This window comes from Salmo salar, chromosome ssa19, assembly GCF_905237065.1.
Source record: "Salmo salar chromosome ssa19, Ssal_v3.1, whole genome shotgun sequence".
NCBI classification, from domain to species: domain Eukaryota; kingdom Metazoa; phylum Chordata; class Actinopteri; order Salmoniformes; family Salmonidae; genus Salmo; species Salmo salar.
This window is the reverse complement of record NC_059460.1, coordinates 36,726,281-36,753,700: the sequence shown is the minus strand read 5'-3', so window position 1 is coordinate 36,753,700 and position 27,420 is coordinate 36,726,281. Positions and strand designations below refer to the sequence as shown.

Here is a 27,420-nt window from a genome sequence, read left to right as displayed (position 1 = left end):
AGGATTAAAGGGAAATGTTGAGGGTGACTGTAGGACTATAGGGAAATGTTGAGGGTGACTGCAGGATTAAAGAGAAATGTTGAGGGTGACTGTAGGATTATAGGGAAATGTTGAGGGTGACTGCAGGATTATAGGGAAATGTTGAGGGGGACTGCAGGATTAAAGGGAAATGTTGAGGGTGACTGAAGGATTATATGGAAATGTTGAGGGTGACTGCAGGATTAAAGGGAAATGTTGAGGGTGACTGCAGGATTATAGGGAAATGTTGAGGGTGACTGCAGGATTAAAGGGAAATGTTGAGGGTGACTGCAGGATTAAAGGGAAATGTTGAGGGTGACGGCAGGATTAAAGGGAAATGTTGAGGGTGACTGTAGGATTATAGGGAAATGCTGAGGGTGACTGCAGGATTAAAGGGAAATGTTGAGGGTGACTGTAGGATTATAGGGAAATGTTGAGGGTGACTGCAGGATTATAGGGAAATGTTGAGGGTGACTGCAGGATTAAAGGGAAATGTTGAGGGTGACTGAAGGATTATATGGAAATGTTGAGGATGACTGCAGGATTAAAGGGAAATGTTGAGGGTGACTGCAGGATTATAGGGAAATGTTGAGGTTGACTGTAGGATTAAAGGGAAATGTTGAGGGTGACTGCAGGATTAAAGGGAAATGTTGAGGGTGACGGCAGGATTAAAGGGAAATGTTGAGGGTGACTGTATGATTATAGGGAAATGCTGAGGGTGACTGCAGGATTAAAGGGAAATGCTGAGGGTGACTGCAGGATTAAAGGGAAATGTTGAGGGTGACTGAAGGATTATAGGGAAATGTTGAGGGTGACTGCAGGATTAAAGGGAAATGTTGAGGGTGACTGCAGGATTAAAGGGAAATGTTGAGGGTAACTGCAGGATTAAAGGGAAATGACTGAGGGTGACTGCAGGATTAAAGGGAAATGTTGAGGGTGACTGCAGGTTTATAGGGAAATGGTGAGGGTGACTGCAGGATTATAGGGAAATGTTTAGGGTGACTGTAGGATTAAAGGGAAATGTTGAGGGTGACTGTAGGATTATAGGGAAATGTTGAGGGTGACTGCAGGATTAAAGGGAATTGTTGAGGGTGACTGTAGGATTATAGGGAAATGTTGAGGGTGACTGCAGGATTATTGGGAAATGTTGATGGTGACTGCAGGATTAAAGGGAAATGTTGAAGGTGACTGCAGGATTAAAGGGAAATGTTGAGGGTGACTGTAGGATTATAGAGAAATGTTGAGGGTGACTGCAGGATTATAGGGAAAAATTGAGGGTGACTGCAGGATTAAAGGGAAATGTTGAGGGTCACTGTAGGATTAAAGGGAAATGTTGAGGGTGACTGTAGGATTATAGGGAAATGTTGAGGGTGACTGCAGGATTAAAGGGACATGTTGAGTGACTGTAGGACTATAGGGAAATGTTGAGGGTGTCTGTAGGATTAAAGGGAAATGTTGAGGGTGACTGTAGGATTATAGGGAAATGTTGAGGGTGACTGCAGGATTAAAGGGAAATGTTGAGGGTGACTGCAGGATTAACGGGAAATGTTGAGGGTAACTGTAGGATTATAGGGAAAGGTTGAGGGTGACTGCAGGATTAAAGGGAAATGTTGAGGGTGACTGTAGGACTATAGGGAAATGCTGAGGGTGACTGCAGGATTAAAGGGAAATGTTGAGGGTGACTGTAGGATTATAGGGAAATGTTGAGGGTGACTGCAGGATTATAGGGAAATGTTGAGGGTGACTGCAGGATTAAAGGGAAATGTTGAGGGTGACTGAAGGACTATATGGAAATGTTGAGGGTGACTGCAGGATTAAAGGGAAATGTTGAGGGTGACTGCAGGATTATAGGGAAATGTTGAGGTTGACTGCAGGATTAAAGGGAAATGTTGAGGGTGACTGCAGGATTAAAGGGAAATGTTGAGGGTGACTGCAGGATTAAAGGGAAATGTTGAGGGTGACTGCATGATTATAGGGAAATGCTGAGGGTGACTGCAGGATTAAAGGGAAATGTTGAGGGTGACTGCAGGATTAAAGGGAAATGTTGAGGGTGACTGAAGGATTATAGGGAAATGTTGAGGGTGACTGCAGGATTAAAGGGAAATGTTGAGGGTGACTGCAGGATTAAAGGGAAATGTTGAGGGTAACTGCAGGATTATAGGGAAATGTTGAGGGTGACTGCAGGATTAAAGGGAAATGTTGAGGGTGACTGTAGGACTATAGGGAAATGTTGAGGGTGACTGCAGGATTAAAGAGAAATGTTGAGGGTGACTGCAGGTTTATAGGGAAATGTTGAGGGTGACTGCAGGATTAAAGGGAAATGTTTAGGGTGACTGTAGGATTAAAGGGAAATGTTGAGGGTGACTGTAGGATTATAGGGAAATGTTGAGGGTGACTGCAGGATTAAAGGGAAATGTTGAGGGTGACTGTAGGAATATAGGGAAATGTTGAGGGTGGCTGCAGGATTAAAGGGAAATGTTGAGGGTGACTGTAGGATTATAGGGAAATGTTGATGGTGACTGCAGGATTAAAGGGAAATGTTGAAGGTGACTGCAGGATTAAAGGGAAATGTTGAGGGTGACTGCAGGATTAAAGAGAAATGTTGAGGGTGACTGCAGGATTATAGGGAAATGTTGAGGGTGACTGCAGGATTAAAGGGAAATGTTGAGGGTGACTGCAGGATTAAAGGGAAATGTTGAGGGTGACTGTAGGATTATAGGGAAATGTTGAGGGTGACTGCAGGATTAAAGGGAAATGTTGAGGTGACTGTAGGACTATAGGGAAATGTTGAGGGTGTCTGTAGGATTAAAGGGAAATGTTGAGGGTGACTGTAGGATTATAGGGAAATGTTGAGGGTGACTGCAGGATTAAAGGGAAATGTTGAGGGTGACTGCAGGATTAACGGGAAATGTTGAGGGTGACTGCAGGATTATAGGGAAATGTTGAGGGTGACTGCAGGATTAAAGGGAAATGTTGAGGGTGACTGTAGGACTATAGGGAAATGCTGAGGGTGACTGCAGGATTAAAGAGAAATGTTGAGGGTGACTGTAGGATTATAGGGAAATGTTGAGGGTGACTGCAGGATTATAGGGAAATGTTGAGGGTGACTGCAGGATTAAAGGGAAATGTTGAGGGTGACTGCAGGATTATAGGGAAATGTTGAGGGTGACTGCAGGATTAAAGGGAAATGTTGAGGGTGACTGCAGGATTATAGGGAATTGTTGAGGGTGACTGCAGGATTAAAGGGAAATGTTGAGGGTGAATGCAGGATTAAAGGGAAATGTTGAGGGTGACTGCAGGATTAAAGGGAAATGTTGAGGGTGACTGCAGGATTAAAGGGAAATGTTGAGGGTAACTGTAGGATTATAGGGAAATGTTGAGGGTGACTGCAGGATTAAAGGGAAATGTTGAGGGTGACTGTAGGACTATAGGGAAATGTTGAGGGTGACTGCAGGATTAAAGAGAAATGTTGAGGGTGACTGTAGGATTATATGGAAATGTTGATGGTGACTGCAGGATTAAAGGGAAATGTTGAGGGTGACTGCAGGATTAAAGGGAAATGTTGAGGGTAACTGTAGGATTATAGAGAAATGTTGACGGTGACTGCAGGATTATAGGGAAAAATTGAGGGTGACTGCAGGAATAAAGGGAAATGTTGAGGGTCGCTGTAGGATTAAAGGGAAATGTTGAGGGTGACTGTAGGATTATAGGGAAATAATGAGGGTGACTGCAGGATTAAAGGGAAATGTTGAGTGACTGTAGGACTATAGGGAAATGTTGAGGGTGTCTGCAGGATTAAAGGGAAATGTTGAGGGTGACTGTAGGATTATAGGGAAATGTTGAGGGTGACTGCAGGATTAAAGGGAAATGTTGAGGGTGACTGCAGGATTAAAAGGAAATGTTGAGGGTAACTGTAGGATTATAGGGAAATGTTGAGGGTGACTGCAGGATTAAAGGGAAATGTTGAGGGTGACTGTAGGACTATAGGGAAATGTTGAGTGTGACTGCAGGATTAAAGAGAAATGTTGAGGGTGACTGTAGGATTATAGGGAAATGTTGAGGGTGACTGCAGGATTATAGGGAAATGTTGAGGGTGACTGCAGGATTAAAGGGAAATGTTGAGGGTGACTGCAGGATTAAAGGGAAATGTTGAGGGTGACGGCAGGATTAAAGGGAAATGTTGAGGGTGACTGTAGGATTATAGGGAAATGCTGAGGGTGACTGCAGGATTAAAGGGAAATGTTGAGGGTGACTGTAGGATTATAGGGAAATGTTGAGGGTGACTGCAGGATTATAGGGAAATGTTGAGGGTGACTGCAGGATTAAAGGGAAATGTTGAGGGTGACTGAAGGATTATATGGAAATGTTGAGGATGACTGCAGGATTAAAGGGAAATGTTGAGGGTGACTGCAGGATTATAGGGAAATGTTGAGGTTGACTGTAGGATTAAAGGGAAATGTTGAGGGTGACTGCAGGATTAAAGGGAAATGTTGAGGGTGACGGCAGGATTAAAGGGAAATGTTGAGGGTGACTGTAGGATTATAGGGAAATGCTTAGGGTGACTAAAGGATTAAAGGGAAATGCTGAGGGTGACTGCAGGATTAAAGGGAAATGTTGAGGGTGACTGAAGGATTATAGGGAAATGTTGAGGGTGACTGCAGGATTAAAGGGAAATGTTGAGGGTGACTGCAGGATTAAAGGGAAATGTTGAGGGTAACTGCAGGATTATAGGGAAATATTGAGGGTGACTGCAGGATTAAAGGGAAATGTTTAGGGTGACTGTAGGATTATAGAGAAATGTTGATGGTGACTGCAGGACTATAGGGAAAAATTGAGGGTGACTGCAGGAATAAAGGGAAATGTTGAGGGTCGCTGTAGGATTAAAGGGAAATGTTGAGGGTGACTGTAGGATTATAGGGAAATATTGAGGGTGACTGCAGGATTAAAGGGAAATGTTGAGTGACTGTAGGACTATAGGGAAATGTTGAGGGTGTCTGCAGGATTAAAGGGAAATGTTGAGGGTGACTGTAGGATTATAGGGAAATGTTGAGGGTGACTGCAGGATTAAAGGGAAATGTTGAGGGTGACTGCAGGATTAAAGGGAAATGTTGAGGGTAACTGTAGGATTATAGGGAAATGTTGAGGGTGACTGCAGGATTAAAGGGAAATGTTGAGGGTGACTGTAGGACTATAGGGAAATGTTGAGGGTGACTGCAGGATTAAAGAGAAATGTTGAGGGTGACTGTAGGATTATAGGGAAATGTTGAGGGTGACTGCAGGATTATAGGGAAATGTTGAGGGGGACTGCAGGATTAAAGGGAAATGTTGAGGGTGACTGAAGGATTATATGGAAATGTTGAGGGTGACTGCAGGATTAAAGGGAAATGTTGAGGGTGACTGCAGGATTATAGGGAAATGTTGAGGGTGACTGCAGGATTAAAGGGAAATGTTGAGGGTGACTGCAGGATTAAAGGGAAATGTTGAGGGTGACGGCAGGATTAAAGGGAAATGTTGAGGGTGACTGTAGGATTATAGGGAAATGCTGAGGGTGACTGCAGGATTAAAGGGAAATGTTGAGGGTGACTGTAGGATTATAGGGAAATGTTGAGGGTGACTGCAGGATTATAGGGAAATGTTGAGGGTGACTGCAGGATTAAAGGGAAATGTTGAGGGTGACTGAAGGATTATATGGAAATGTTGAGGATGACTGCAGGATTAAAGGGAAATGTTGAGGGTGACTGCAGGATTATAGGGAAATGTTGAGGTTGACTGTAGGATTAAAGGGAAATGTTGAGGGTGACTGCAGGATTAAAGGGAAATGTTGAGGGTGACGGCAGGATTAAAGGGAAATGTTGAGGGTGACTGTAGGATTATAGGGAAATGCTGAGGGTGACTGCAGGATTAAAGGGAAATGCTGAGGGTGACTGCAGGATTAAAGGGAAATGTTGAGGGTGACTGAAGGATTATAGGGAAATGTTGAGGGTGACTGCAGGATTAAAGGGAAATGTTGAGGGTGACTGCAGGATTAAAGGGAAATGTTGAGGGTAACTGCAGGATTAAAGGGAAATGCTGAGGGTGACTGCAGGATTAAAGGGAAATGTTGAGGGTGACTGCAGGCTTATAGGGAAATGGTGAGGGTGACTGCAGGATTATAGGGAAATGTTTAGGGTGACTGTAGGATTAAAGGGAAATGTTGAGGGTGACTGTAGGATTATAGGGAAATGTTGAGGGTGACTGCAGGATTAAAGGGAATTGTTGAGGGTGACTGTAGGATTATAGGGAAATGTTGAGGGTGACTGCAGGATTATTGGGAAATGTTGATGGTGACTGCAGGATTAAAGGGAAATGTTGAAGGTGACTGCAGGATTAAAGGGAAATGTTGAGGGTGACTGTAGGATTATAGAGAAATGTTGAGGGTGACTGCAGGATTATAGGGAAAAATTGAGGGTGACTGCAGGATTAAAGGGAAATGTTGAGGGTCACTGTAGGATTAAAGGGAAATGTTGAGGGTGACTGTAGGATTATAGGGAAATGTTGAGGGTGACTGCAGGATTAAAGGGACATGTTGAGTGACTGTAGGACTATAGGGAAATGTTGAGGGTGTCTGTAGGATTAAAGGGAAATGTTGAGGGTGACTGTAGGATTATAGGGAAATGTTGAGGGTGACTGCAGGATTAAAGGGAAATGTTGAGGGTGACTGCAGGATTAACGGGAAATGTTGAGGGTAACTGTAGGATTATAGGGAAAGGTTGAGGGTGACGGCAGGATTAAAGGGAAATGTTGAGGGTGACTGTAGGATTATAGGGAAATGCTGAGGGTGACTGCAGGATTAAAGGGAAATGTTGAGGGTGACTGTAGGATTATAGGGAAATGTTGAGGGTGACTGCAGGATTATAGGGAAATGTTGAGGGTGACTGCAGGATTAAAGGGAAATGTTGAGGGTGACTGAAGGATTATATGGAAATGTTGAGGATGACTGCAGGATTAAAGGGAAATGTTGAGGGTGACTGCAGGATTATAGGGAAATGTTGAGGTTGACTGTAGGATTAAAGGGAAATGTTGAGGGTGACTGCAGGATTAAAGGGAAATGTTGAGGGTGACGGCAGGATTAAAGGGAAATGTTGAGAGTGACTGTATGATTATAGGGAAATGCTGAGGGTGACTGCAGGATTAAAGGGAAATGCTGAGGGTGACTGCAGGATTAAAGGGAAATGTTGAGGGTGACTGAAGGATTATAGGGAAATGTTGAGGGTGACTGCAGGATTAAAGGGAAATGTTGAGGGTGACTGCAGGATTAAAGGGAAATGTTGAGGGTAACTGCAGGATTATAGGGAAATATTGAGGGTGACTGCAGGATTAAAGGGAAATGTCTAGGGTGACTGTAGGATTATAGGGACATGATGCGGGTGACTGCAGGATTAAAGGGAAATGTTGAGGGTGACTGCAGGTTTATAGGGAAATGGTGAGGGTGACTGCAGGATTATAGGGAAATGTTTAGGGTGACTGTAGGATTAAAGGGAAATGTTGAGGGTGACTGTAGGATTATAGGGAAATGTTGAGGGTGACTGCAGGATTAAAGGGAATTGTTGAGGGTGACTGTAGGATTATAGGGAAATGTTGAGGGTGACTGCAGGATTATAGGGAAATGTTGAGGGTGACTGTAGGATTATTGGGAAATGTTGATGGTGACTGCAGGATTAAAGGGAAATGTTGAAGGTGACTGCAGGATTAAAGGGAAATGTTGAGGGTGACTGTAGGATTATAGAGAAATGTTGAGGGTGACTGCAGGATTATAGGGAAAAATTGAGGGTGACTGCAGGATTAAAGGGAAATGTTGAGGGTCACTGTAGGATTAAAGGGAAATGTTGAGGGTGACTGTAGGATTATAGGGAAATGTTGAGGGTGACTGCAGGATTAAAGGGACATGTTGAGTGACTGTAGGACTATAGGGAAATGTTGAGGGTGTCTGTAGGATTAAAGGGAAATGTTGAGGGTGACTGTAGGATTATAGGGAAATGTTGAGGGTGACTGCAGGATTAAAGGGAAATGTTGAGGGTGACTGCAGGATTAACGGGAAATGTTGAGGGTAACTGTAGGATTATAGGGAAAGGTTGAGGGTGACTGCAGGATTAAAGGGAAATGTTGAGGGTGACTGTAGGACTATAGGGAAATGTTGAGGGTGACTGCAGGATTAAAGAGAAATGTTGAGGGTGACTGTAGGATTATAGGGAAATGTTGAGGGTGACTGCAGGATTATAGGGAAATGTTGAGGGTGACTGCAGGATTAAAGGGAAATGTTGTGGGTGACTGAAGGATTATATGGAAATGTTGAGGGTGACTGCAGGATTAAAGGGAAATGTTGAGGGTGACTGCAGGATTATAGGGAATTGTTGAGGGTGACTGCAGGATTAAAGGGAAATGTTGAGGGTGACTGCAGGATTAAAGGGAAATGTTGAGGGTGACTGCAGGATTAAAGGGAAATGTTGAGGGTGACTGCAGGATTAAAGGGAAATGTTGAGGGTAACTGTAGGATTATAGGGAAATGTTGAGGGTGACTGCAGGATTAAAGGGAAATGTTGAGGGTGACTGTAGGACTATAGGGAAATGTTGAGGGTGACTGCAGGATTAAAGAGAAATGTTGAGGGTGACTGTAGGATTATATGGAAATGTTGATGGTGACTGCAGGATTAAAGGGAAATGTTGAGGGTGACTGCAGGATTAAAGGGAAATGTTGAGGGTAACTGTAGGATTATAGAGAAATGTTGACGGTGACTGCAGGATTATAGGGAAAAATTGAGGGTGACTGCAGGAATAAAGGGAAATGTTGAGGGTCGCTGTAGGATTAAAGGGAAATGTTGAGGGTGACTGTAGGATTATAGGGAAATAATGAGGGTGACTGCAGGATTAAAGGGAAATGTTGAGTGACTGTAGGACTATAGGGAAATGTTGAGGGTGTCTGCAGGATTAAAGGGAAATGTTGAGGGTGACTGTAGGATTATAGGGAAATGTTGAGGGTGACTGCAGGATTAAAGGGAAATGTTGAGGGTGACTGCAGGATTAAAAGGAAATGTTGAGGGTAACTGTAGGATTATAGGGAAATGTTGAGGGTGACTGCAGGATTAAAGGGAAATGTTGAGGGTGACTGTAGGACTATAGGGAAATGTTGAGTGTGACTGCAGGATTAAAGAGAAATGTTGAGGGTGACTGTAGGATTATAGGGAAATGTTGAGGGTGACTGCAGGATTATAGGGAAATGTTGAGGGTGACTGCAGGATTAAAGGGAAATGTTGAGGGTGACTGCAGGATTAAAGGGAAATGTTGAGGGTGACGGCAGGATTAAAGGGAAATGTTGAGGGTGACTGTAGGATTATAGGGAAATGCTGAGGGTGACTGCAGGATTAAAGGGAAATGTTGAGGGTGACTGTAGGATTATAGGGAAATGTTGAGGGTGACTGCAGGATTATAGGGAAATGTTGAGGGTGACTGCAGGATTAAAGGGAAATGTTGAGGGTGACTGAAGGATTATATGGAAATGTTGAGGATGACTGCAGGATTAAAGGGAAATGTTGAGGGTGACTGCAGGATTATAGGGAAATGTTGAGGTTGACTGTAGGATTAAAGGGAAATGTTGAGGGTGACTGCAGGATTAAAGGGAAATGTTGAGGGTGACGGCAGGATTAAAGGGAAATGTTGAGGGTGACTGTAGGATTATAGGGAAATGCTTAGGGTGACTAAAGGATTAAAGGGAAATGCTGAGGGTGACTGCAGGATTAAAGGGAAATGTTGAGGGTGACTGAAGGATTATAGGGAAATGTTGAGGGTGACTGCAGGATTAAAGGGAAATGTTGAGGGTGACTGCAGGATTAAAGGGAAATGTTGAGGGTAACTGCAGGATTATAGGGAAATATTGAGGGTGACTGCAGGATTAAAGGGAAATGTTTAGGGTGACTGTAGGATTAAAGGGAAATGTTGAGGGTGACTGTAGGATTATAGGGAAATGTTGAGGGTGACTGCAGGATTAAAGGGAAATGTTGAGGGTGACTGTAGGATTATAGGGAAATGTTGAGGGTGACTGCAGGATTATAGGGAAATGTTGAGGGTGACTGTAGGATTATTAGGAAATGTTGATGGTGACTGCAGGATTAAAGGGAAATGTTGAAGGTGACTGCAGGATTAAAGGGAAATGTTGAGGGTGACTGTAGGATTATAGAGAAATGTTGAGGGTGACTGCAGGATTATAGGGAAAAATTGAGGGTGACTGCAGGATTAAAGGGAAATGTTGAGGGTCACTGTAGGATTAAAGGGAAATGTTGAGGGTGACTGTAGGATTATAGGGAAATGTTGAGGGTGACTGCAGGATTAAAGGGACATGTTGAGTGACTGTAGGACTATAGGGAAATGTTGAGGGTGTCTGTAGGATTAAAGGGAAATGTTGAGGGTGACTGTAGGATTATAGGGAAATGTTGAGGGTGACTGCAGGATTAAAGGGAAATGTTGAGGGTGACTGCAGGATTAAAGGGAAATGTTGAGGGTGACGGCAGGATTAAAGGGAAATGTTGAGGGTGACTGTAGGATTATAGGGAAATGCTGAGGGTGACTGCAGGATTAAAGGGAAATGTTGAGGGTGACTGTAGGATTATAGGGAAATGTTGAGGGTGACTGCAGGATTATAGGGAAATGTTGAGGGTGACTGCAGGATTAAAGGGAAATGTTGAGGGTGACTGAAGGATTATATGGAAATGTTGAGGATGACTGCAGGATTAAAGGGAAATGTTGAGGGTGACTGCAGGATTATAGGGAAATGTTGAGGTTGACTGTAGGATTAAAGGGAAATGTTGAGGGTGACTGCAGGATTAAAGGGAAATGTTGAGGGTGACGGCAGGATTAAAGGGAAATGTTGAGGGTGACTGTAGGATTATAGGGAAATGCTTAGGGTGACTAAAGGATTAAAGGGAAATGCTGAGGGTGACTGCAGGATTAAAGGGAAATGTTGAGGGTGACTGAAGGATTATAGGGAAATGTTGAGGGTGACTGCAGGATTAAAGGGAAATGTTGAGGGTGACTGCAGGATTAAAGGGAAATGTTGAGGGTAACTGCAGGATTATAGGGAAATATTGAGGGTGACTGCAGGATTAAAGGGAAATGTTTAGGGTGACTGTAGGATTAAAGGGAAATGTTGAGGGTGACTGTAGGATTATAGGGAAATGTTGAGGGTGACTGCAGGATTAAAGGGAAATGTTGAGGGTGACTGTAGCATTATAGGGAAATGTTGAGGGTGACTGCAGGATTATAGGGAAATGTTGAGGGTGACTGTAGGATTATTGGGAAATGTTGATGGTGACTGCAGGATTAAAGGGAAATGTTGAAGGTGACTGCAGGATTAAAGGGAAATGTTGAGGGTGACTGTAGGATTATAGAGAAATGTTGAGGGTGACTGCAGGATTATAGGGAAAAATTGAGGGTGACTGCAGGATTAAAGGGAAATGTTGAGGGTCACTGTAGGATTAAAGGGAAATGTTGAGGGTGACTGTAGGATTATAGGGAAATGTTGAGGGTGACTGCAGGATTAAAGGGACATGTTGAGTGACTGTAGGACTATAGGGAAATGTTGAGGGTGTCTGTAGGATTAAAGGGAAATGTTGAGGGTGACTGTAGGATTATAGGGAAATGTTGAGGGTGACTGCAGGATTAAAGGGAAATGTTGAGGGTGACTGCAGGATTAACGGGAAATGTTGAGGGTAACTGTAGGATTATAGGGAAAGGTTTAGGGTGACTGCAGGATTAAAGGGAAATGTTGAGGGTGACTGTAGGATTATAGGGAAATGTTGAGGGTGACTGCAGGATTATAGGGAAATGTTGAGGGTGACTGCAGGATTAAAGGGAAATGTTGTGGGTGACTGAAGGATTAAATGGAAATGTTGAGGGTGACTGCAGGATTAAAGGGAAATGTTGAGGGTGACTGCAGGATTATAGGGAATTGTTGAGGGTGACTGCAGGATTAAAGGGAAATGTTGAGGGTGACTGCAGGATTAAAGGGAAATGTTGAGGGTGACGGCAGGATTAAAGGGAAATGTTGAGGGGGACTGTAGGATTATAGGGAAATGCTGAGGGTGACTGCAGGATTATAGGGAAATGTTGAGGGTAACTGCAGGATTATAGGGAAATATTGAGGGTGACTGCAGGATTAAAGGGAAATGTTGAGGGTGACTGTAGGATTATAGGGACATGTTGCGGGTGACTGCAGGATTAAAGGGAAATGTTCAGGGTGACTGCAGGATTATAGGGAAATGGTGAGGGTGACTGCAGGATTATAGGGAAATGTTTAGGGTGACTGTAGGATTATAGGGAAATGTTGAGGGTGACTGCAGGATTAAAGGGAAATGTTGAGGGTGACTGTAGGATTATAGGGAAATGTTGAGGGTGACTGCAGGATTATAGGGAAATTTGAGGGTGACTGTAGGATTATTGGGAAATGTTGATGGTGACTGCAGGATTAAAGGGAAATGTTGAAGGTGACTGCAGGATTAAAGGGAAATGTTGAGGGTGACTGTATGATTATAGAGAAATGTTGAGGGTGACTGCAGGATTATAGGGAAAAATTGAGGGTGACTGCAGGATTAAAGGGAAATGTTGAGGGTCACTGTAGGATTAAAGGGAAATGTTGAGGGTGACTGTCGGATTATAGGGAAATGTTGAGGGTGACTGCAGGATTAAAGGGACATTTTGAGTGACTGTAGGACTATAGGGAAATGTTGAGGGTGTCTGTAGGATTAAAGGGAAATGTTGAGGGTGACTGTAGGATTATAGGGAAATGTTGAGGGTGACTGCAGGATTAAAGGGAAATGTTGAGGGTGACTGCAGGATTAAAGGGAAATGTTGAGGGTGACTGTAGGACTATAGGGAAATGTTGAGGGTGACTGCAGGATTTAAGAGAAATGTTGAGGGTGACTGCAGGTTTAAAGGGAAATGTTGTGGGTGACTGAAGGATTATATGGAAATGTTGAGGGTGACTGCAGGATTAAAGGGAAATGTTGAGGGTGACTGTAGGATTATAGGGAAATGCTGAGGGTGACTGCAGGATTATAGGGAAATGTTGAGGGTAACTGCAGGATTATAGGGAAATATTGAGGGTGACTGCAGGATTAAAGGGAAATGTTGAGGGTGACTGTAGGATTATAGGGACATGTTGCGGGTGACTGCAGGATTAAAGGGAAATGTTGAGGGTGACTGCAGGATTATAGGGAAATGGTGAGGGTGACTGCAGGATTATAGGGAAATGTTGAGGGTGACTGCAGGATTATAGGGAAAAATTGAAGGTGACTGCAGGATTAAAGGGAAATGTTGAGGGTGACTGTAGGATTAAAGGGAAATGTTGAGGGTGACTGTAGGATTATAGCGAAATGTTGAGGGTGACAGCAGGATTAAAGGGAAATGTTGAGTGACTGTAGGACTATAGGGAAATGTTGAGGGTGTCTGCAGGATTAAAGGGAAATGTTGAGGGTGACTGTTGGATTATAGGGAAATGTTGAGGGTGACTGCAGGATTAAAGGGGAATGTTGAGGGTGACTGCAGGATTAAAGGGAAATGTTGAGGGTGACTGTAGAATTATAGGGAAATGTTGAGGGTGACTGCAGGATTATAGGGAAATGTTGAGGGTAACTGCAGGATTATAGGGAAAAAATGAGGGTGACTTCAGGATTAAAGGGAAATGTTGAGGGTGACTGTAGGATTAAAGGGAAATGTTGAGGGTGACTGCAGGATTAAAGGGAAATGTTGAGGGTCACTGTAGGATTAAAGGGAAATGTTGAGGGTGACTGTCGGATTATAGGGAAATGTTGAGGGTGACTGCAGGATTAAAGGGACATTTTGAGTGACTGTAGGACTATAGGGAAATGTTGAGGGTGTCTGTAGGATTAAAGGGAAATGTTGAGGTTGACTGTAGGATTATAGGGAAATGTTGAGGGTGACTGCAGGATTAAAGGGAAATGTTGAGGGTGACTGCAGGATTAACGGGAAATGTTGAGGGTAACTGTAGGATTATAGGGAAAGGTTGAGGGTGACTGCAGGATTAAAGGGAAATGTTGAGGGTGACTGTAGGACTATAGGGAAATGTTGAGGGTGACTGCAGGATTTAAGAGAAATGTTGAGGGTGACTGTAGGATTATAGGGAAATGTTGAGGGTGACTGCAGGATTATAGGGAAATGTTGAGGGTGACTGCAGGTTTAAAGGGAAATGTTGTGGGTGACTGAAGGATTATATGGAAATGTTGAGGGTGACTGCAGGATTAAAGGGAAATGTTGAGGGTGACTGCAGGATTATAGGGAATTGTTGAGGGTGACTGCAGGATTAAAGGGAAATGTTGAGGGTGACTGCAGGATTAAAGGGAAATGTTGAGGGTGACGGCAGGATTAAAGGGAAATGTTGAGGGTGACTGTAGGATTATAGGGAAATGCTGAGGGTGACTGCAGGATTATAGGGAAATGTTGAGGGTAACTGCAGGATTATAGGGAAATATTGAGGGTGACTGCAGGATTAAAGGGAAATGTTGAGGGTGACTGTAGGATTATAGGGACATGTTGCGGGTGACTGCAGGATTAAAGGGAAATGTTGAGGGTGACTGCAGGATTATAGGGAAATGGTGAGGGTGACTGCAGGATTATAGGGAAATGTTGAGGGTGACTGCAGGATTATAGGGAAAAATTGAAGGTGACTGCAGGATTAAAGGGAAATGTTGAGGGTGACTGTAGGATTAAAGGGAAATGTTGAGGGTGACTGTAGGATTATAGCGAAATGTTGAGGGTGACAGCAGGATTAAAGGGAAATGTTGAGTGACTGTAGGACTATAGGGAAATGTTGAGGGTGTCTGCAGGATTAAAGGGAAATGTTGAGGGTGACTGTTGGATTATAGGGAAATGTTGAGGGTGACTGCAGGATTAAAGGGGAATGTTGAGGGTGACTGCAGGATTAAAGGGAAATGTTGAGGGTGACTGTAGAATTATAGGGAAATGTTGAGGGTGACTGCAGGATTATAGGGAAATGTTGAGGGTAACTGCAGGATTATAGGGAAAAAATGAGGGTGACTTCAGGATTAAAGGGAAATGTTGAGGGTGACTGTAGGATTAAAGGGAAATGTTGAGGGTGACTGTAGGATTAAAGGGAAATGTTGAGGGTGACTGTAGGAATATAGGGAAATGTTGAGGGTGACTGCAGGATTATATGGAAAAATTCACGGTGACTGCAGGATTTAAGGGAAATGTTGAGGGTGACTGTAGGATTAAAGGGAAATGTTGAGGGTGACTGCAGGATTATAGGGAAATGTTGAGGGTGACTGCAGGATTTTACATCAGCCGATGTCACAAAGTGGCTTGACTGGAACACACACTCATTGCCTCTCTGTCCTGTGTGTGTCTGTGTGTCTGTGTGTGTGTGTGTGTGTGTGTGTGTGTGTGTGTGTGTGTGTGTGTGTGTGTGTGTGTGTGTGTGTGTGTGTGTGGGTGTGCGTGCGTGCGTGCGTGCGTGCGTGCGTGCGTGCGTGCGTGTGTGTGTGTGTGTGTGTGTGTGTGTGTGTGGGTGGGTGTGTGTTTGTCCCTCCCTGTCCTGTTTCCAGCTTACTGCATCAGTTTAAGCACCATCTGCATCTCTCTAATGTTCATCTGGGTTGGAGCTTTGTTCTGGTCTGTCGCTCCACTGCTGGGCTGGGGCAGCTACACAGGTTAGTGTCTCCCTCCATCCATTCACATATGCGTCCTTCCATTTATCCCTCTATATATCCATCCATCCATTCATATTTTCATCCATCCTTCCTTCCATTTATCCCTCTATATATCCATCCATCCATCCATCCATTTATCATCCATCCATCCATTCATATATCCCTCCATCCCTCCATCCATCATCCATCAACTCATCCATTCATATATCCCTCCATCCCTCCATCCATCATCCATCCATTCATCCATTCATATATCCCTCCCTCCCTCCCTCCCTCCCTCCATCCATCCATCCATTCATGCATGCAACCACCTCTCGAAGCTCTGCTCTAACCCATTCATTCCCGTATGTCCACCTCCAGACTGCGGGTATGGGACCTGTGAAGTGGACTGGTCCAAGGCTAACTATTCCACCATCTACAAGTCCTACATCATGTCGATCCTTATCTCCTGCTTCTTCATCCCTGTCATGGTTATGGTGTTCTCCTATATAGCCATCATCCATACAGTGGTGAGCAGCAACGCCATGTCTGCTGATGGATACCTCTCAGCCAGACAGAGGAAGGTGGAAAGAGATGTCACTAGGGTGAGCCAATTAACCAACCAATCAATCAATAATGTTAGAAAACCTATTTACAGCAACAGAACAGAAACAGAAAGGGATTTTTAAAATAACCCAGCGTAGATCGCAAAAGGTTAATCAGAAGCACAATGGCCAGTAAACATTCAAATGAAATAAAAATTACAAATATTTGTCACCTGCTTTTGTAAACAACACGTGAAATGCTTACTTACAGGCCCTTCACAATAATACAGAGAGAAAGAACATAGAGAAATAATAGCACAAGGAATACACAATGAGTAACGATAACTTGGCTATAAACACGGGGTACCAGTACCCAGTCCATGTGCAGGGGTACGAGGTAATTAAGGTAGATATGTACATAAAGGTAGGGGTAAAGTGACTAAGCAATATGATAGATAATAAGCAGTAGCAGAAGTGAATGTGATGAGTCAAAAGAGAAGTGCAAAAGGGTGTCAATGCAAATAGTCCAAGTAGCTATTTAACTAACTATTTAGCAGTCTTATGGGTTGGGGGTAGAAGCTGTTCAGGGTCCTGTTGGTTCCAGACTTGGTGCATCGGTACCACTTGCCGTGCGGTAGCAGTGAGAACAGTCTATGACTTGGGTGGCTGGAGTTCTTGACAATTTTTAAGGCCTTCCTTTGACACCGCCTGGTATAGTGATGTGATGGGCCATATGCACTACCCTCTGTATCATCTTCCTGTCGGATGCCGAGCAGTTGCCATACCATGCGCTGATGCAGCCAGTCAAGATGCTCTCAATGGTGCAGCTGTAGAACTTTTTGAAGATCTGAGGGCCCATGCCAAATCTTTTCAGCATCATGAGGGGGAAGAGGCATTGTTGTGCCTTTTTCAGGATTGTGTTGATGTATGTGGACCACTTTAATTCCTTAGTGATGTGGACATAGACATTGAGGGAGAGGTTGTTGTCCTGGCACCAGATTTCCAGGTCACTGACCTCCTCCCTATAGGCTGTCTCATCGTCGTCGGTGATCAGGCCTACCACCGTCGTGTTGTCAGCAAACTTAATGATGGTGTTAGAGTCATGCTCAGCCACGCAGTCATGGGTGAACGGGGAGTATAGGAGTGGACTAAGCATGCACCCTCGAGGGGCCCCAGTTTTGAGGGTCAGCATGATGGATGTGTTATTGCCTATCCTCACCGCCTGGGGGTGGCCCGTCAGGAAGTCCAGAACCCAGTTGCAGAGGGCGGTGTTCAGTTAAAGGTTCCTGAGCTTAGTGATGAGCTATGAGGGCTCTAAGCTGTTGAACGTTGAGCTGTAGCCAATGAACAGCATTCTCACATAGGTGTTCCTTTTGTCCAGGCGGGAAAGGGCAGTGTGGAGTGCAATAGAGATTGCATCATCTGTTGATCTGTTGGGGTGGTATGCAAATTGGAGTGGGTCCAGGGTGTCTGGGATGATGGTGTTGATGTGAGCCATGAGCAGCTTTTTAAAGCATTTCATGGCTACAGATGTGAGTGCTACAGGACCATAGTCATTTAGACAGGTTAGCTTGGCGTTTTTGGGCACAGGGACTATGGTGGTCTGCTTGAAACATTTTGGTATTACAGACTGAGTCAGGGAGAGGTTGAAAAGGTTAGTGAATACATTTGCCAGCTGGTCAGCGCATCCTACGAGTCCTGGTATTCCGTCTGGCATTGCGGCGTTGTGAATGTTAACCTGTTTAAAGGTCTTACTCACATTGGCTACGAAAAAATGAGATCACACAGTCGTCTGGAATGGCTGGTGCTCTCATGCATTGTTCAGTGTTGCTTGCCTTGAGGCGAGCATTGATGGCATTTCACTCTTCTGGTAGGCTTGCATCACTGGGCAACTAGCAGCTGCAATTCTCTTTGCAATCCGTGATAGTTTGCAAGCCCTGCCGCATCCAACGAGCGTCAGAATCGGTGTTGTAGGATTCGATCTTAGTCCTTTATCGACACTTTGCCTGTTTGATGTCTCTTTGGAGGTCCTAGCAGGATTTCTTATAAGCGTCCAGATTAGTGTTCCGCTCGTTGAAAGCGACAGCTCTATCCTTATATTCCCTGCGGATGTTGCCTGTAATCCATGGCTTCTGGTTGGGATATGTACTGTCACTGTGGGGACGAAGTTGACGATGCATTTATTAACGACGCCGGTGACTGATGTGGTAAACTCATCAATGTTATCGGATGAATCCCAAAACATATTCCACTCTGTGCTAGCCAAACAGTCCTGTAGCTGTTTTAACATCTCTTCTCTGTCACTTCTCCTCCAGGTCTCCATAGTGATCTGCACAGCCTTCATCATGGCATGGTCTCCCTATGCCGTGGTCTCCATGTGGTCTGCCTGTGGTTACCACGTCCCCAACATGACTTTAATCTTCACCCGTCTCTTTGCTAAATCCGCCTCCTTCTACAACCCCCTCATCTACCTCGGAATGAGTTCTAAGTTCCGTAAGGAAGTCTTTGTGCTGTTGCCGTGTTACGGTGGCTCCGCCCACAAGGAAGTGGTCCGCCTCAAGAACTTTCAGGAGCTTGACGAGCTGAAGCTGAAAGACCATCCCGAGGCAACGACCCTTCCTGTGATTCCTGTGACCTCACTTCCTCTGCAGTCAAGAGAGGGGAAATATAGTGAAGAAGAGATGCTGCAGCCAGAGGGTCCCGTGGCTCAGGATTCAGACTCAGGGGTGAATAGTCCATCCCACACCCCACCTACTGTCAGTCAGGAGTCACTCTACTACATTCCCAATGTACCCCTTACCCCCCTACCCAGCATGCACTCTGAGATGCCAGAGTACGAGAGTGAAAGACTCTAAAAATCTCTAAATGTGTATCCAAAATGGCACTTTACACTATTAGAAAAAAAGGTGCTATCTAGAACCTTAAAGGTTTCTTCGGGTGTACCCAATAGGAGAACCTATTCCATGTAGAACCCTTTTTCTACCTGAAACCAAAAAGGTTTCTACCTGGAAGAAATAAGCGTTCTCCTATGAGGACAGTCAAAGAACCCTTTCAGAACCCCTTTTTCTAACAGTGCATGCGTTCAAAATAGAACCCTATTCTCTACATAGTGCACTATTTTTGACCAGGCCCTATGGGAGTACATAGGGAATAGTGTGCCACCACAGAGAATAGGGTGTCCCTATATAGGGAATAAGGTGTCACTATATAGGGAATAGGGTCTCACTATATAGGGAATAGGGAACAAGGTATCACTATATAGGGAATAGAGTGTCACTATATAGGGAATAGTGTGCCACCACAGAGAATAGGGTGTCCCTATATAGGGAATAAGGTGTCACTATATAGGGAATAGGGTCTCACTATATAGGGAATAGGGAACAAGGTATCACTATATAGGGAATAGAGTGTCACTATATAGGGAATAGTGTGCCACCACAGAGAATAGGGTGTCCCTATATAGGGAATAGGGTGTCACTATATATAGGGAATAGGGTGTCACTATATAGGGAATAGGGAGTCACTATATATAGGGAATAGGGTGTCACTATATAGGGAATATGGTGTCACTATACAGGGAATAGGGTGTCACTATGTAGGGTGTCACTTTATAGGGAATAGGGTGTCACTATATAGGGAATAGGGTGTTACTATACAGGGAATAGGGTGTCACTATGTAGGGTGTCACTATATAGGGAATAGGGTGTCACTATATAGGGAATAGGGTGTCACTATGTAGGGTGTCACTATATATAGGGAATAGGGTGTCACTATATAGGGAATAGGGTGTCACTATATAGGGAACAGGGTGTCACTATATAGGGAATAGTGTGTCACTATATAGGGAATAGAGTGTCACTATGTAGGGTGTCACTATATAGGGAATAGTGTGTCACTATATAGGGAATAGAGTGTCACTATGTAGGGTGTCACTATATAGAGAATAGGGTGTCACTATATATAGGGACGAGGGTGTTATTTCGGACCAAACTATGTTTTCTGTCAGCTTTTGTCTTTGCTTCCGTTTTACTTGAAATTTAACCGTTACCTGAATTTATTAGAGAACAGTGTTGTACATTGCTATTTTTTATATATATTTTTTTTTATTATTTATGTTGATGTGTCCTTGTTTGTGTCAATAAAAAAAAAAAATGCATCCTGATTCTCAAGAGTGCATTTATGGTATCAGAGCATGGAGCTGTACTCATACCGTCTCTTCTGTCCTCGTGGTCTTAGCACTGTCATCACCAGTGATACGTGTGGTTAAGGTCTCTTCTAGTAACACTCAGAAGCTATGAACTGTGACTGTAGAGGTAGATGTCTTATTGCAGATGGACAGACAGGACACTATGAACTGTGACTGTAGAGGTAGATGTCTTATTGCAGATGGACAGACAGGACACTATGAACTGTGACTGTGAGGTAAATGTCTTATTGCAGATGGACAGACAGGACACTATGAACTGTGACTGTAGAGATAAATGTCTTATTGCAGATGGACAGACAGGACACTATGAACTGTGACTGTAGAGGTAAATGTCTTATTGCAGATGGACAGACAGGACACTATGAACTGTGACTGTAGAGGTAAATGTCTTATTGCAGATGGACAGACAGGACACTATGAACTGTGACTGTAAGTTACATGCCTTATTGCAGATGGATAGGAGGGATTCTGTGTTCCCCTTTGGCTGTTTCAGTAGCTTCAATGTAAGTATGCTATGCATTATGAATTGGCTGCAGTAATAGAGTTTATTTAGTATCTGTAAGGCTGTAGTGTCCTGGGGTATTTAGTATCTGTAAGGCTGTGGTGTCCGGGTTTATTTAGTATCTGTAAGGCTGTCGTGTCCGGGGGTATTTAGTATCTGTAAGGCTGTAGTGTCCGGGGGTATTTAGTATCTGTAAGGCTGTAGTGTCCGGGGGTATTCAGTATCTGTAAGGCTGTAGTGTCCGGGTTTATTTAGTATCTGTAAGGCTGTAGTGTCCGGGGGTATTTAGTATCTGTGAGGCTGTAGTGTCCGGGGGTATTTAGTATCTGTAAGGCTGTAGTGTCCGGGGGTATTTAATATCTGTAAGGCTGTAGTGTCCGGGGGTATCTAGTATCTGTAAGGCTGTAGTGTCCGGGGGTATCTAGTACCTGTAAGGCTGTAGTGCCAGGGGGTATCTAGTATCAGTAAGGCTGTAGTGTCCGGGGGTATCTAGTATCTGTAAGGCTGTAGTGTCCGGGGGTATTTAGTATCAGTAAGGCTGTAGTGTCCGGGGGTATCTAGTATCTGTAAGGCTGTAGTGTCCGGGGGTATTTAGTATCTGTAAGACTTTAGTGTCCGGGGGTATCTAGTATCTGTAAGGCTGTAGTGTCAGGGGTATCTAGTATTTGTAAGGCTGTAGTGTCCGGGGGTATTTAATTAAGGATCGGCCTTTTATTTTCAATTTTCGCCTAAAATGACATACCCAAATCTAACTTCCTGTAGCTCAGGCCCTGAAGCAAGGATATGCATATTCTTGGCACCATTTGAAAGGAAACACTTTGAAGTTTTTGGAAGGAAAGGAATGTAGGAGAATACAACACATTAGATCTGGTAAAAGATAATACATAGAAAAAAACCAACTGTTTTTTTTGTACCATCATCTTTGAAATGCAAGAGAAAGGCCATAATGTACTATTCCAACCCTTGTGCAATTTGGATTTTGGCCACTAGATGGCAGCAGTGTATGTGTAAAGTTTTACACTGATCCAATGAACCATTTATTTTCTGTTCAAATTTTTTTATCAAGACTGCCCAAATGTGCCTAATTTGTTCATTAATAACTTTTCATGTTCAAAACTGTGCACTCTTCTCAAACAATAGCATGGTATTATTTCACTGTAATAGCTACTGTAAATTGGACAGTGCAGTGAGATTAACAATAATTTAAGCTTTCTTCCAATATGAGTAATGTCTATGTCCTGGGAAATATTATTGTTACTTGTTACTTGCTAGTCATGCTAATCGCATTAGCCTACATTAGCTCAACCGTCCCGCAGGGGACGCACCAATCCTGAAGAAGTTATTAAGCTGTTTTTTGCAGGAGTACATTTCTGTGGTGCAGTGGTGCAAAGACGGCCAGTGGGCTGAGGCGAGCATCCTCTTGTCAACCGCCAGGGAATGTGGGTAATTCAGGAGATATGATCAGCATGTGCCCTCAGAGGGAGACCTGTCCACCACAACAAACACACACACACACACACACACACACACACACACACACACACACACACACACACACACACACACACACACACACACACACACACACACACACACAAACACGCAAGCACACACCAACACACACACATATACACACAGAGGCAAGCACACACACACACACACACACACTCACACTGAAAGGAGACCTGCCCTTTACTGGGAGCAAGTCCCAACAAAACACCAGCAGGTTCCTATTGTACAGAGGAGCCAGGGGACAGTCACAGTCCAGAGCTAGGGGACAGTCCAGAACCAGGGGACAGTCACAGTCCAGAACCAGGGGACAGTCCCAGTCCAGAGCCAGGGGACAGTCACAGTCCAGAACCAGGGGAAAGTCACAGTCCAGAACCAGGGGAAAGTCACAGTCCAGAGCTAGGGGACAGTCACAGTCCAGAACCAGGGGACAGTCACAGTCCAGAACCAGGGGACAGTCACAGTCCAGAACCAGGGGACAGTCACAGTCCAGAGCCAGGGGACAGTCACAGTCCAGAACCAGGGGACAGTCACAGTCCAGAGACAGGGGACAGTCACAGTCCAGAGCCAGGGGACAGTCACAGTCCAGAGCCAGGGGACAGTCACAGTCCAGAGCCAAGGGACAGCCACAGTCCAGAACCAGGGGACAGTCACAGTCCAAAACAAGGGGACAGTCACAGTCCAGAGCCAGGGGACAGTCACAGTCCAGAGCCAGGGGACAGTCACAGTCCAGAGCCAGGGACAGTCACAGTCCAGAGCCAAGGGACTGTCACAGTCCAGAACCAGCGGACAGTCACAGTCCAAAACAAGGGGACAGTCACATTCCAGAGCCAGGGGACAGTCACAGTCCAGAGCCAGGGGACAGTCACAGTCCAGTGCCAGGGGACAGTCACAGTCCAGAGCCAAGGGACAGTCACAGTCCAGAGCCAAGGGACAGTCACAGTCCAGAGCTAGGGGACAGTCACAGTCCAGAGCTAGGGGAGAGTCCAGAGCCAGGGAACAGTCCAGAGCTAGGGGACAGTCCAGGGGACAAGTTACCACCGACTAAATCTATTATGTTAAAATGCCTATTTACTCTGTTCCATCTGACTGCGCAATCCACTGTCTCGTCAGCCCAGCCAGGCAATTTATATACTTGATCTACGCTTGAAAAATTATCAAGACATTATCTCACATTTCTTTTAGGCTAAGATTTAGTTTTCAACAGCAGAGTTTTGTAATAACCTTGCTGTCTGTCTATACGACATTTGCAACATAGTTTGAATATTGAAATTCTATCTCCAGCTGTCGCATTGTAGTTATGAACGTGTCGGGAGTCGTGATGAGACAGACAGGCAGGCAGCTTTTCTCAGCCAGTCGAAATCATGAATCAGCATAATTTTTATGGATATATACAAATAACTATCAATAGAAAACAGGTCAAACGAAACAAAGTGCAGCTTGTTTACAGTCTTTCCTGCTTCAGTTTGAAATGATTGTATTAGCTGTGTTGTTGGCTAGCTCCTCTGAACAACAGTGAGAGGAGAGAGCACATTTTCTATGACAGGCGAAATCATGTCTCATTAGCTCATTGTTATGGTTGATTAGAAAGCAATGTCAAAAGAAAACAGCTTAAACGAATGCAGCTACTGTTGTTATTCTGTCTGCACTGTTTGACGTGACTGTAAATTAGCCGTAGTTGGCTAGCTAGCGAGTAAGGGATAAGACCGTTGACAGCCAGTATGGCAATAGAATATTTAGAATTAATGACTGGGTCGCGTCCATAGATACAGAACAAGAAGACTTAAAGACTGGATCGCATCTTTGGCAACCAAACCGATAAAAATAATGTTTTTAATGGAAATATGTAAAGTATTATTTGAATATGTTGGTAAAACGTTGTGTAGAAGTGATAATGCCCTCGAAGCCGTTGTTTGGAGGAGATATTGGAGCGGACCAGTCAGTCCCAGATACAGCTAAGACCAGGCCAGCCAGGTCTACCCAGATACAGGTCTACCCAGATAAAGGTCTACCCAGATACAGCTAAGACTAGACCAGCCAGGTCTACCCAGATACAGGTCTACCCAGATACAGCTAAGACCAGGCCAGCCAAGTCTACCCAGATACAAGTCTACCCAGATACAGGTCTACCCAGATACAGGTCTACCCAGATACAGCTAAGACTTGACCAGCCAGGTCTACCCAGATACAGGTCTACCCAGATACAGTTCTACCCAGACACAGGTCTACCCAGATACAGGTCTACCCAGATACAGGTCTACCCAGATATAGCTAAGACTAGACTAGCCAGGTCTACCCAGATACAGGTCTACCCAGATACAGTTCTACCCAGACACAGGTCTACCCAGATACAGGTCTACCTAGATACAGCTAAGACGAGACCAGCCAGGTCTACCCAGATACAGGTCTACCCGGATCCAGGTCTACCCAGATACAGGTCTACCCAGGTACAGGTCTACCCAGGTACAGGTCTACCCAGATACAGGTCTACCCAGATACAGCTAAGACCAGACCAGCCAGGTCTACCCAGATACAGGTCTACCCAGATACAAGTCTACCCAGATACAGCTAAGACCAGACCAGCCAGGTCTACCCAGATACAGGTCTACCCAGATACAGCTAAGACTAGACCAAACAGGTCTACCCAGATACAGGTCTACCCTGATACAGGTCTACCCAGATACAGGTCTACCCAGATACAGGTCTACCCAAATACAGCTAAGACCAGACCAGCCAGGTCTACCCAGATACAGGTCTACCCAGATACAGGGCTACCCAGATACAGGTCAACCCAGATACAGGTCTACCCAGATACTAGACAGGTCTACCCAGATACAGGTCTACCCAGATACAGGTCTACCCAGATATGAATAACTCTACTATTGAGAAGGAGAAACAGCCAAGGTGTGCAAGGCTAAATGGTTTTCAGTGAAGGATGGAAGGTGGTTATGTTTCTGAACCGTCATAATTCACCCTATAGTTTCCCATTGGGGAGTTTATTATTAGTGGGACAGATTGCACTGGCACAGCTTGTGTTCTGAGTCCCAAATGGCACCCTATTCCCTATGGGCCCTGGTCAGCAGTAGTGCGCTATAAAGGGAATAGGGTAGCCATTTGGGATTCACACTGTAATGTAATGGTCCATGGTGCCGGTTGACAAGCTGTTCAACTAAGGAGTTTGTTGAGAGAGCAATGAACCTTCTCGGTGAAATGTCATCCACTTTTCTGGCTAAATGAACGGCAATTACTTACACAAGGCATGAAAATGTGCTGGTTCTGATGGAACTTAGAGGTTCTTGAGGCTGTGTGTGTGTGTGTGTGTGTGTGTGTGTGTGTGTGTGTGTGTGTGTGTGTGTGTGTGTGTGTGTGTGTGTATGTGTGTGTGTGTGTGTGTGTGTGTGTGTGTGTGTGTGTGTGTGTGTGGATGGACTCTGTGTTAGATTAGTGTAAATTAGAATAGAATAGATACTTCATTCAGTCTAGTCAGTAATTGTTTCATCATGCGTGCCGTGGTTCCCATTGTATTGTATACCCAGGGATAAAGCCCAGAGGAAACAGTGGACTGTAACAGAGGTTGCATCCCAAATTAAACCCCATCCCTATTTAGTGCACTACTTTTGACCATGGCCTATGGGAAAGAGGGTGCCACTTGGGACACACTCAGAGACTGGTCTGTTTCTGGTGTGTTTCCCAAACAGGTGATGATTGGTTTATTTGGTGCCTTAGTGACAGGGGAGGAGTGATTGTCCTCCCAGCCCTGGTGTGACTGTAAACACCTACATGACAGGCTTTACTGTGGCAAGAGGCCTACAGTCAACTGAGATGTCCAGTCAATGTAATAACATTGATACTTTTACTATTAGACTGACAGAGAACCTCATTCAACTCTAACCTATAGACATCAGCTGCATTCCATATGCCATAGGAATGCAGATTTATAATTTTTAGCCTTTATTTAACTAGAACAAATTCCTATTTACAATGACAGCCTACTGGGGAACAGTGGGTTAACTGCCTTGTTCAGGGGCAGAACGACAGATTTTTACTTTGTAAGCTTGGGGATTTGATCCAGCAACCTTTCGGTAACTGGCCCAACGCACTAGGCTACCTGCCGCCCCAAATGCAGCAGTGTTTTTACAAGAATAGGATAGTGATTAGAGGTCTACCGCAGGCCTACCACAGGTCTACCGCAGGCCTACTGTAGGGCGGCTGGTAGCCTAGTGGTTAGAGCGTTGGACTAGTAACCGAAAGTTTGCAAGATTGAATCCCCGAGCTGACAAGGTAAAAATCCTAGGCTGTCATTATAAATAAGAATTTGTTCTTAACTGACTTGCCTAGTTAAATAAATAAAAAATATAAGGTATATTGTACATAACTTAGACAGCACAGAATTAGGTGTATTGATTTGATTAGTCATCATATATGGTGTTTGATGAAAAGGGTCCATTAAAAGACACGTCCATTGTTTAAGTGCACCAATATCTCATTTCCTCCTTGAAATTGGAGAGGGGGAAAAAATCTAATCAAAATGGCAGGCAGTCCCAACACACACGCACACACTGTCTGACTTAATATATAACTCAGATAACACAGACTGACTCATAGTGTTTGATGAAAAACGCTCATTAAATTAAATCCGTTTCAATGAATCAATCTTAATGCTTCCATATCTCCTTTAAAAAGAAAAAATGTCCTCCTGAAAAATGATGCTTTCAGAATAACAATGTTTTGGTGCAAATGCAGCAGTTTGTTTGCCATAACTAGCCGGCAGCATCCTGCCTCTCTCTCCATAGCCTTCTCTGCTTATACTATTGCACTTGAATCCTGTTTTGAAGGCATTTTTTCCCGCTCCGACTCTGTGTACATCCCAAATTGCGCCCTATATAGGTGCATAGGGAGTAGGGTGCATTTGGGATGTAGCCTAGGAGTGGGACGGGCGAAGTGAGG

The 27,420-nt window shown here is 44.4% G+C and overlaps 2 protein-coding genes across 2 annotated transcripts in view; both read left to right on the top strand.

The window, feature by feature from the left end:
* Positions 1 to 19,538, top strand: part of LOC106578783 (visual pigment-like receptor peropsin) — an 80,204-nt gene extending 60,666 nt beyond the window's left edge. The window contains exons 4-6 of the mRNA XM_045702272.1: positions 15,627 to 15,731; positions 16,092 to 16,315; positions 18,571 to 19,538. Coding sequence (XP_045558228.1) covers positions 15,627 to 15,731; positions 16,092 to 16,315; positions 18,571 to 19,110 — 869 coding nt within the window. The 3' untranslated portion in view covers positions 19,111 to 19,538. The remainder of the gene's footprint in view (positions 1 to 15,626; positions 15,732 to 16,091; positions 16,316 to 18,570) is intronic.
* A 1,285-nt stretch (positions 19,539 to 20,823) lies between these two features.
* On the top strand, positions 20,824 to 23,427 carry LOC106591793 (small proline-rich protein 3-like). The gene is made up of 2 exons (XM_014183054.1): positions 20,824 to 20,842; positions 22,706 to 23,427. The coding sequence occupies exons 1-2, from the start codon at positions 20,824 to 20,826 to the stop codon at positions 23,425 to 23,427; spliced, it is 741 nt and encodes a 246-aa protein (XP_014038529.1).
* The last annotated feature ends 3,993 nt before the right edge of the window (positions 23,428 to 27,420 follow it).